General features: G+C 39.2%; 2 protein-coding genes across 2 annotated transcripts in view; both read right to left on the reverse strand.

Annotated features, from left to right (window-relative positions):
* LOC107103558 overlaps nucleotides 1–4,115 on the reverse strand; it is a 7,004-nt gene extending 2,889 nt beyond the window's left edge. The window contains exons 1-8 of the mRNA XM_015403296.1: nucleotides 4,018–4,115; nucleotides 3,777–3,873; nucleotides 3,538–3,698; nucleotides 2,768–2,885; nucleotides 2,043–2,678; nucleotides 1,300–1,448; nucleotides 1,068–1,185; nucleotides 6–282 (exon numbers count right to left, since the gene is read on the reverse strand). Coding sequence (XP_015258782.1) covers nucleotides 6–282; nucleotides 1,068–1,185; nucleotides 1,300–1,448; nucleotides 2,043–2,678; nucleotides 2,768–2,885; nucleotides 3,538–3,698; nucleotides 3,777–3,864 — 1,547 coding nt within the window. The 5' untranslated portion in view covers nucleotides 3,865–3,873; nucleotides 4,018–4,115. The remainder of the gene's footprint in view (nucleotides 1–5; nucleotides 283–1,067; nucleotides 1,186–1,299; nucleotides 1,449–2,042; nucleotides 2,679–2,767; nucleotides 2,886–3,537; nucleotides 3,699–3,776; nucleotides 3,874–4,017) is intronic.
* A 3,196-nt stretch (nucleotides 4,116–7,311) lies between these two features.
* Nucleotides 7,312–11,094, reverse strand: LOC107103561 (protein-lysine methyltransferase METTL21E-like). Its single transcript, XM_015403298.1, has 5 exons — nucleotides 10,792–11,094; nucleotides 9,411–9,571; nucleotides 8,758–8,875; nucleotides 8,557–8,654; nucleotides 7,312–8,268 (listed from the first exon to the last, which is right to left on the reverse strand). Exons 1-5 carry the CDS (start codon nucleotides 10,877–10,879, stop codon nucleotides 7,951–7,953), a joined length of 783 nt encoding a protein of 260 aa, XP_015258784.1. The 5' UTR covers nucleotides 10,880–11,094; the 3' UTR covers nucleotides 7,312–7,950.
* Between the last annotated feature and the right edge of the window lie 267 nt (nucleotides 11,095–11,361).

The following is an 11,361-nucleotide window of genomic DNA, read 5'->3' on the forward strand; positions in this document are numbered from 1 at the left end:
CAAACCTGACCTTGTTGGCCCAGATCAGTGTTGTTCCGGGTTTGCAGAAATGCTTCATAGTGACCAAGAGCTCATCCAGGAAGTCGTGATGGTAAACGACGTCGGCTGCCAACACGTAGTCGTACCTGCAGACAGGTGAAGGGTAGGCGTGCTCCATATCGTAGCCCCAGGTCAGAGAGGCCACCTGAGGTGTGTGTCTGCAGCGGCCCCTGGTGTTCCTCATCAAGTTGGCTCGGAGGTTACCTAACACCTCTGGAAGGTCTGTGGCTGTGACCGAAGCTCCTGAACATAGGAGAGAGACAGAAAAAAACAAAACTGTTTATTTGCAAAAGGTCATGATGCTGCTAACATTATTACCTACTTTTTAAAAAATGACCAAAATAGGCTTTCTTTAATGTCGTTTTTGTAACCTTGCCCTGTAAATTTTATAATGATCATGTCTGGGAAGCTTTTGAGGCACTTCGATTGTGCAGTCCACATGTATTCGGTGGACCTGGCATATACTTGGATGCTCCAAGACATTTTTAGGAGTAACTTTGGAAGAATGGGATACCAAGAAGGCCTTTAAAGCTCTACTGTCTATTTATGACCAAAGCAAACAGCTGGGGCTTCTTTCTGGCCTAAGGTTGGGCTTGTTTCCAGTAAATGTGGCAAGGACTGCTCCTTGTCACTAATGCTGTTTGTGTTGTTCATGGAGATGAGCTTAAGGCATAGTTTTGGAGAAGATAGTTTCTGATTTAGGAAACGTAGAGTCTTCTTTGCATTCTTGATTATGGCAATGAGATATGGATCACCAGTTGAGGATCAACCAGCATAGAAGCATCTGGAATGGGTTTCCTGCACAGGAAATAAGTCTGATACCTCAGAGTTTGCCACTGTCAGACCAGGAACATGCTGAAGGGAGTATCCTTTTTGGATGGGGGGCAACCCAACCAAAAATACCAGCTTATTAAGTCTTCCACTTCAGGAATAATTACTACCTAATTATTTTTCCATTTATTTCTGGTCAAATCATTATGTTTTTTTCTGAGTCAATTTCTGATTAAATGTCCATAGTGACTGCTCACCCAGTAAACTGGCCACTATGGCTACCAATCCAGTTCCTGCTCCTAGTTCCAGCACCTCTTTTCCCTGCAGGTCCACTGTGTGTTTGTTGTTTTCAAGGTAGGAGCACAAAGCCAGTGCCTAAAAAAACATGAAGAAAGACCCAAAACAAAATGGTTGATCTGGTTAAGTCAATAAAGGTTATGCAGACTTTTTCCTAACTTAAAAAAACAAAGTGTGCACAGAAAGACTCACAGCTGGCCACATCATTGCTCCGAATGAATCAATAGACTCATATATGACGATGTCCTGTCCTACGTAGTGGTAGATGTCTTTGTCAGGGCGGCATATGATGCTTGGAGCCCAGTTCCGCCGTACGGCTGTCTGGTTCAGATGCTCCTGCTCTGCAGGGACCAACAGACATTTGCTGTAACTTGGTTAGCAAACACAATACATAAAATGTTGAATCAAAAGCTTGATATGGGCAACTACAAGCAATGCATGCAACTTGTTTTACATAATTGGAACGACAAATAAGCAAGATTCTAAGAAGAAAGAAACTATCTTCCTTTAAAGGTCAGACACTCTGCACCACAAGGTCCAGCACCTTAGTCCTCTGTGCTATCTCAGGAAAGTTATGCTTTGGCTTCACTAGTTTTGGCTTTCACTTGCATCTCAGATTTATGTCACAGCAGTCCTGCCAATCTCATTAAAGCTGTTTTTTGCACTTTAGAGTCTGCTGGCAAATGAGCACGTATTTCTTCCAGTAGAGAAGAGAAAGATTAGCAACCAAAACAAACACCCAACAGCTCAAAACATGAATACATTCCCTCTATGTACTACTATTTCTTTTAAGCTACAGGCGCTCTATGCAAGCCAAGACATTGTTTTCATGGAGGTTTTGGTGAGTACACTTTGTTAAACATTTATAATATGCAAACAGCCCTGGCATATCTTTTGATGGATGAATGACTGATTTGCACTGGCAAATAGCTCACCAGAAATGCTTTCAACAATCTCCTTCTGTTCATCAGTTTTACTGTCTTCTGAGGTCACCGTTTCCTCTTCCTCACTTTTGAGCTTTTTTTCTTCTTCTACCTCCTGTTCTCCACTATCTTCCAGTCTATCAGACCCCACCTCCTGACAGGCACAGTACAGTTTGTCATCACAGCTTTCTTCCTCTCCAGTCTTCGCATCCACTTCTCCCAACAGATCTTTGATTTCGAGCTTCTGATCCATTTCAAAATCTCCTTCCCTACTTGTTGCCATGAATATCTTCATGTCCCCTTCTTCAGTCAGTAAACTTGTGTGAAAAGCTTTTTCAAAGTTCTCAGTGAACACCAGATCAGTCTCAAACCTGACCTTGTTGGCCCAGATCAGCGTTGTTCCGGGTTTGCAGAAATGCTTCATAGTGACCAAGAGCTCGTCCAGGAAGTCGTGATGGTAAACGACGTCGGCTGCCAACACGTAGTCGTACCTGTAAACAGGTGGAGGGTAGGTGTGCTCCAGGTCGTAGCCCCAGGTCAGAGGGGCCACCTGAGGTGTGTGTCTGCAGCGGCCCCTGGTGTTCCTGCTCAGATTTACTCTGGTGTTGTTCAAAACCTCTGGAAGGTCTGTAGCTGTGACCCAGCTACCTGAAACATAAACCAACAATCAAAAGCATAAAGGAATAAAATCGCTGCTGTTTAAGAATCTGCTGACAGATTCGTATACTCTCACACACCGAGGAGTGCCGCGACCACAGACACAAGGCCAGTTCCTGCTCCGATTTCCAGCACAGCTTTGTCAGTGAGATTCAGTTGATCCCGATGAGTATCCAGGTAGTGGCAGAGAGCTAAAGCCTTGGGGAAACAACAATATCCTCATTGTCAGTATGCAAACCGCTTATTATGTTCACAAAAAAGTTTCATAATGTCAGTCATCTGTCAGTTTTCATCATTGAATGTGTCAGATGTGTGTCAGCAGTTTGTTTTCAACAGTGATTTTCCCACAAGAACAATGTTAATACTAAAATATTTGAACATACTGAAAGGATCCCATGTAACTAAATGTAGATTTGCACACAGAATCTGCAATTTCGTTGTGCATCTATAGTGATTCCCACATTGCAGTTGGTTAGGGTTGGGAGTTGAGAGGATTTGCTACTAGCTCAGGGTTGATTTGCGTGAAAAACCCCAATAGAAAGAATAGAAACAAAAAGTGAGAAGTGTAGAATTTTGCCTAGAATACTTCCATCATGTGCATAGAAAAGGAAATCTAATTGATGTAATTTAAATCAAAATGTTTCTGAATATTTCAAACCCTCATGCTTGAAAGTGTATCAAATCATCCGAGTCTAAAATGAACATTTAGTGGTTGAATTAGAACAAGTTTAAAGGATATGTCTTTCATGAGCGCCCCTAAAGTTGAATGTTCTTTCTAAAGAGAAGCATGGCTGAAATGATACTGCTACACAAGGATTTTTCTACAAATGTCACAACCAGCACCACTCACCCCGGGCCATATCATGCCTGCATATGAGTCCAGACCCTCTTCGATGACTATCTCATGGCCGACGTAGTTGTACACCTCTTTGCCCACTCTGTTATAAAAACATGGACCCCAGGTGGCCAGTTTTTGTTGCTTTCCCTCAGTTAATTTCGTTTGTGGATCATCTTAAAGAAATAAATATGGTAGTTTCAAAAGCATTGATGAGTAATCCTAACATTGATACTGCAATGGTTAAAAGTTACCTTTGTTTTCTTCTTCCTTTTCTTCAGCCTCATCTTTCTCCTTTTCATGTTCACCCCCTGTATCTTCCACAAATGGCGAACCTTCCATGTTGAAGTACTTCATGATGTTGGGAAGAAGGTAGTTTTCATTTAATTTCAATTTCTAATGATCACTTATGCCTTTACTTATATTAAGCAAAAAAGATAGATAAGATAGATAGACCACGTTTTGTTTAAAAGTTTAAAGAAACGTCTTTCTTACCTGTTAGTTTTGAGCCGATGTGGCTTTAATTCCCATTTAAAAAGCCCCAACTGTGTCTGGACACCTTGGAAGGCGATGTTATAGACCCTCAGCATCCAGCAGGACACTCCCATCATCATTACAAGGGCAGAGGGATATTTTTAGAGCTGTGCTCATTAGGAATAAACACAAGGCTTGGTAGGGGGCACAAAGGTTCAAATGCACAAACAAAAAAGAGATGGAGGAGGAGCCAAATGGAAGAAGAAACTAAGCCATAGTAAGTTTGGTAAGCTTTGCTTCAGCTGCTATTTGTTGGTGGTCCATCTGCAGATGAGCAGGAAGGGGTCCTTAATGTGATAGGAAAAGAGGAAATAATAAATTAGGTTCAAACAGATCTAAAACATGATGCTAATGTGACAATATTACTGCGTTTACTTGGTCTATTACACCTAAAGGAAAACATAGGATGGGTTTTAGTCTGTAGCAAAACCAAGGATATGATTTCTGTTTGGCGTGGTGGTATCTTGGCAGGGAGCGGATGAATGTGTGTGTTATCACTGTTCACTCTGTTTGACACCCATATGCAAAGTCTGAGAATGGACATGTGCTGAATATGTCACGATTAAAAGGTAACCTGATAAATGGTGCATTGTTTACTAAACTCTTAAATCCTGGAAAACATTCATCAAACCCACTATGCATATTTTAAAACAATTAACTGACAGACAGTAATATCGATGGTTACTTTTTAAGGCAAGAAAAAATACTGTTTCTGGTGTCACAAAAATCACTATTAGTAAATAGTTTGGGTTCTTTTTTCCGCAAAAGAGCTCTAAAACTCGGGTGGGGCAGTTGGTGAAAACAAACAGTCTATTTAAAATTAGTCACGTACTCTGGGATGCCTTCATGTGGCTTGCTCGCTTTTCCAGCAATGGCCTCAATTGCTTCAGCAGAGATGGGGGGTAAGAGGATCAGGCTGGAATGCATCCCGCACGTATCAAGCTGTGGAGAAAATAAGGGGGCTCCAGTGTCAACAACGTCTGACGTCTACTCCCAGGGTCAGGAATTGTCATCTACAGATTTCAAATCCCAGAATTTTGCTCTTCTCATTTGCTTTTTTTAAAGTTCATAGCTATAAAGTCACTTATTTTGTTAATCAGGCTTAGTTCTTCAAGAAATGGCTTTTTTTGCCTGATGACAGACAGAAAATGAACTCTAGTCTTTGAAGGAGTTTCTTTTTTTTTTTTTTTTTTGTATTAGCAGGTTGTCAAAAGAGTAATAAAGTTAATAGATATTCCCATAAGGCTACATGCAGACTTCAGCTGTTGGGTATTTATTTGTCTTGACAAAGGCAGAGGTATTTACTGCCTGACAGCTTAAATAACCTGCTTCCCTTTAATCCATCTCTTTAACACAGCTTGGTTGACATGCATCCACCAGAACCACCAGGAATGAAGCGACAGAAAACGACCCTGAAAAGCTCGGGGGATTTGGAACGATTGAAGTATCAAATTTAATGGGTCACATTTATAGCAAGCTGACTCAAACTTGCTCCTTCCCATGTAGTCAAACTAACTGGTGAGTTTCCAGGATATGGAGGAAATTAGTCCTGCTGTGGTGTTCAAGTTACTTTAGCAGCAACCATGCTGCCATTAAAGGAGAACTAAAGGTTTGGTGTTTACTCTGTGCCCCTAAAACTGCTGAGCATGTGATTTCTGACTTTTAACAATTTAATCATTCTATGAAAACATACAAACATAACATTCACTGAAAGACTTTTGTATAAATGAGTCTTAAAATGATTGATCCAAGATGTTGCATATTCACACGTCACACATCTAGATTTCACCAATAACATTGCAGGCAATTTTGCTTTGCAGAGATGATTTTTAAAAGGTCATCGTCTTAAGCAGGTCCAGCTGCCCAGCGGAAATTGAGTTGCTGATTTTAAGTGTGCACAGGGTGCTTAAAACGCTTTAAGACATAAACAGTTTTAGAAATGAAAAAACTTAGACTGACACAAAGCCAACCTTATAAAGCTGTCAGTCTGGTTTAAAGGCAAAAAAATTCAAAACAAGCAATATTTGCAGTTTTACACTGAGGGGTTGATTCAAAAGCTAATCTTAAAGTTAAAACCATGGTGGGTATGCTTTTTTGAAATAAGCAATTAGGAGTGCCTGCCATAGGTCTTTAGACAGCTTGTTTACAAAAAGTTAGAAAGAAGTTATATTTGAGAGAATACCACAACCTTTTAAACATTTATGTCGACGTTCACCCACAATATGAATGTATTGGAAGCATACACAAGTACAGAATGTACAAGCGATCAGCTGGTTTTGCTTAGATAGAAAACTTTAATGCAATATGCTCTACACGTGTCAGTTAAAACTAAATCAAGGAATAACATACCAAATTATCCTATCCTACATTAAATCCGGAGATAAATGCAGAAAATTTGATTGGAAAACAGTTAAGTGTTTTTATTTAATCTGCCTTATCTATTTTTATGCCAGTTGAAGCATGTTTCATTCCATTTTATCTTTATTTGACGGAATAATGCAAACTAACGTAGTGAAAAAAGTCACTTAAATACTCCACATAAATTTTGAATTTTGTGGTGTTCAAGTTACTTTAGCAGCAACCCTGGTTGGGCTATTATGTACAATAGAATTTACAAACACAACTTCATGTTCAAAGAATTAAAAAAGGATAAAAATGTAGAACATAAATCTCATATTGTATGACTATTACTTACTTAAAAAAAATTTAAACTGAGTACAATTTGGATTGGTCAATAACTAGTTTTTTGTTTGGTAACAAACATTTTAAAATCAGCCACCGTTTTGACATCAGATGGTAATGAGCTCTAGAGTCTTTAACAGCGAAGGCCGTCTGTCCAAAACGTATTTTAAAGTCATGGTTTGAGCAACTTCTAGTAACCTGGAGGATGCTTTGTCTCTAAACAAATGTACTTATGTTTATGCATTTAGCAGAATCTTTTATCTAAAGCGCCTTACAAAGTAAACGCAATGTTACAGTTATCAACAATATGACAATAACTTCTCGAGAGGAAAATTCCTGGTCAGAATCAGTGGTGACAGGAAAGAGATAGAGGGAAGTACAGAAAGAGTGGTAGAGGGTTACAGAGGTATGGGTTAGAAACGTACCCACTTAGTGGCTCAGGTGTTGAATCATTAATTAATTTCTCAATCAATTTAAGGAAAGAAAGATTAGTAAAACTATAAAAAATACTCATAGTTTTTTATTTTTCAAGGATGGTACAGTGGTGATACCATATTGGCTTTTTATCCATGGCTTTCTTCATTTATTTACTTCAACTCTTTCAGAATCTGCTCAATATTTAAAAAACAAAACAAAAAGAACAAACTGTGGTGGTAGTTTGATGGTCTGTGACTGCTCTTAATTAAAAACCTGGAAAAAGTGCTGTAATTGCATAAAGAGAGGGATGGATGGTCCTGCGAGTCGTTAGTTTGATCTTAAGCAGTCAGGTATGCAAGGTCACCTTGAATTAATTAGCAAGATTATCGGTCAAAACAATTTGGTAAAAAAAAAAATCTCGTTTCAATGCAAAGGATTTGCCAAGACAGAAACTCAACGCTCACTGAGGCTTATTTTTAAAGATAAAAAACACATTAGGATGAATCCATAAAAAATACACACGGCAACATACAACATTGTAGAATTTAATTGAATTAAGAATGTCTAAACTTTAAAAAAGTTTTTTTTTAAGTCTAACAAACCAACCAGCTGGACAAGTTCGTTTCATTTCTACCATAGGATAGCTGTTTGTTGAGAGCATTGTAAACAATGAATCAGAGCGGAATTTTATGGGAAGAGGACAACTAGGTTAAAGCCCAAAACCATGCTTTAGATGACTCTTAATGAGAGTTTGAGTTGGCACAGATTTATGGTAGCCATCCTCTGTTCTTCAGCTCATGCAGCAGCCTCTTTGGTCCTCTTGATCTTCCTCCAGGCTCGGTACAGTTTAATGCTAAGACTCGGCAGGTCATACAGCTCCTCGAGGTTGAACCGCTGCTGGAAGCGATCCACAAAGCTGTTCTCAGGGTCCAGCCTGAAACGCATGGCCCAAAGTATCTGAGTGCTGTCTTGACAAAGGTAGTCGAACGTGTCCATGAGCTCATCCAGGTAAGGGTGCGCGTAAACCACGTCAGCTGCCAGAATGTAGTCAAAACAATGTGTTGCACGCGGGAAACGTTCAGCCACATTCTGACCCCAGATGAGCTCGGTGACCTGGAGAGAGAGGTTACACTGGTCGATTAGGAAGGCAGTAAACAACTTATGGGTCTTCAGCTCAAATTACATTCTTTGGAGATATGTTGAAATGTATTTGCCGTTAAAGAGTGAGAGATCGTGCCAATTAAAGACATCAAGAAAAACAAAAATGTTTCTACTTTGAAAACATAAAATATCTGTTAATTTTATGGGATTTTACATTGCTCTGTTTTTCCTAAACCCAGTTAATTAACCTTGAGTTATTCAACTTATTTAAATTAAGACTTTCTTCCACACAAAACATACCAGAGGGATATATTTGCATCTGCCCTTTGTATTGCGTGTTACATTGTACTGGAGATTACCCAGAACATCTGGCAGGTCCGTGGATGTCACTTTAGCACCTGAGAGAAAACAAGAAGTGCCAGGAAAAATAAAATACTCCCAATTAAACTTCACAAACGTATGATTATATGCCTGAAAATCACAGGATCTATATGCATGTACCTAACAGACTGGATACAATGGTGACAAGCCCAGTTCCGGCTCCCAGTTCAATCACATTTTTATGCTCCAAGTTGTATTTGTCCTGGTTGGTTTCCAGGAAGTGGCACAGCACCATTGCCTGTTGGAGAATGATCAGAAAAAATATGGGACACAGACTAAAGGAATAAAGTCCTGGATCATGATTTATTTTTTTTAAATGGATGAGTCTAAAATTTAAATAAACAGAGGACATGTTTGATTTAAACAAAACGCAGCACTGCAGGATGCAAACTGTGAAGCATGGAGGAGGTCATTTCATGGTAAGGGGATTCTTTGCTGCAGTATGAGCCAGCCAAATCAATGCCTCAGATCATCTCTAAAATGAATACAGAGAAACTGGACCCTACAACCTGACCAAATCATACAAGCTAATCCACCAAGAGCTGGCAGAAACTAAGAAATGGCAACAGGTGGACTAGCTGCTTGGCAGTATGATGCACAACGCTTTTCTCCACACTATATTTTATGATTAGCTTTGATTGAATCATTTTCCGTTTAGGAGAAAAAAAATAATACTAATTAATCATCAACATATGAACCTATCCTTTGGTAAAAAAAACAAAGTTTCTCATGGCGTCTCCTAATATTTCAGGTCACTAAACATAAGAACGCACCGAGGGCCAGAGGACAGCTCCATAGAGGTCTGTGGATTCTTTGATCCGTATCTCCAGATCAGAGAAGATGTATCCCTCCCACGTCTCAGGACCGATGGCTGACGGGTGGAAACGGCGAGACATGATGGCTTTAGCCAGCTCTGCATCAACGGGAATAACATCTAAAAAAAAACAAAAAAAAGAAGGATTTGCACTAAATCATTATTGTCATATAATAATGCTCCAGAGAGAAACAAAACTGAAAGCAAAGAGGTAAATCCTTATGCTAACGGTCAAACAAAGCAGGACATTTACAGTACAGATAATCACTTTAACAATGACTAAAATCTACTGAAGCCAGAATTTTCAAAAATAGTATAGATCTTCTGTAAAGCTTTTATTTCACACTTTAAAAAAAATGTATTCACAAAAAAACCTGTTTATTTACCAGTAAGTCTCTGGGAAGGACTTTTTACACATTCAGATCTGTTGCTTTGTGGTAAAGTCTTTTTTAGCCCAAACTGTGTAACATCCTGTTCAGCCGTCTCACACTCTTTATTTCCATCTGTTCTTGGAGATAAAGAACAGATGAAGTTTTCCTTATCTATGAATACATTCAACCTTTTCACATGTTTTCATATCCAAGGTTGGTGGATGAACTTTATGTCGGGCTATCAAATTAAAGGAGACTGGTTGAGAGTGAATGTATGTCATTTTTTACAATGCTGTTGAATAAAATGTTTGAAAGAAATACACCTATAAGTTTTTTTTATCTACTTGTGTCATCTGTAATAAAAAAAAAACAATAATACATTTATGTTTATTGTTAGAAGCAAACCAAATCTAAAAAAAAATCTATATTTAATTTTCGTAGCATTGTGTGATGCTCAAAGGATAAATCTTGTCCCCTCTAACATAAAGTAGTAACACCATACCAAAAACTATCTGATGGGAAGAATTCTCTGTATCATCTATGTTTTTCTCTTTCATATTTTACTGTGACTGTTACCCTTCAATAAGAATATTTAATCAAGAAAACTTATGTGTTTTTTATTTTCCTTCTCGATCACAGGTAAGGACTGTGAGTCACACTGGCTGCATGCAGGCGCTGACATGAGAGCATCCAAACCACAACTTTAGTTATGCAATGCTGGTTTAGATAAAAGGTCAGGAAAGCCCACTGTAACAATGCCAGGCTTGGGGACTGTTTTCATTGGCCGGATTTAAACCCTTTCAAGTCCCCACTTCTTGCTGTCATCAGTGATGACTGTGGAGAAGCCCAGCTGCAGCACAACAGCACCTCCAGAAAGAAATGGGATCTGCTTCTTAAAGCTACAGTATTAAAGTAGGAATCTATAGAGTTAATATATGAAAGGCTCTAAGTATAAATTGAAATTCTCACCGCCTTGTTTGGTGCTGGAGTCCTCTGCGACTTTAGGCTGCTGGGTGTCCGTGTCTGCAGGAGGAGAAGCATGGCTTAAACAGGACATGTTACTGCGTATGAGCCTTGCTGTCAAAGGTGAAGCTCTTTCAGATGTGGGTCACTGTGGATGCTGATCTCAGACGGGACGTTATTTCTAACCCTCTATGGTTTTAGGTTACACACAGTGTTTAAAAAGTTCTTGTCCAACAATCCCATGCCGAGCCTTGGATCCTGCACATATTTCTGTCTCCCTCCGGTCAAGCTTAATGCCCCCCTCTGAAGCAGGGCGTTGACTGACAACAGCAGCTGCCCTGCTGATGGACAGGAAAAACAGGGAGGAGGGGTTATTTACAGACTGAATGAAATATTGAACAAAATAATATCTCCAATTTTTATGGAACCACTGGTTAATTATGCTTAAACAATATGTTGTTTTTTTTTTGTTACACAAAGCGTATCTGATTGTCAAAGGGATAGAAATGATGAGGAAAAGGTATTAAGACACATTGGATGTGCAACTGTTCCTAATGTTGCAGAGTATGAAATGAC

Source organism: Cyprinodon variegatus, unplaced genomic scaffold (genome assembly GCF_000732505.1).
Source record: "Cyprinodon variegatus isolate N-32 unplaced genomic scaffold, C_variegatus-1.0 Scaffold1477, whole genome shotgun sequence".
Classification (NCBI taxonomy): domain Eukaryota; kingdom Metazoa; phylum Chordata; class Actinopteri; order Cyprinodontiformes; family Cyprinodontidae; genus Cyprinodon; species Cyprinodon variegatus.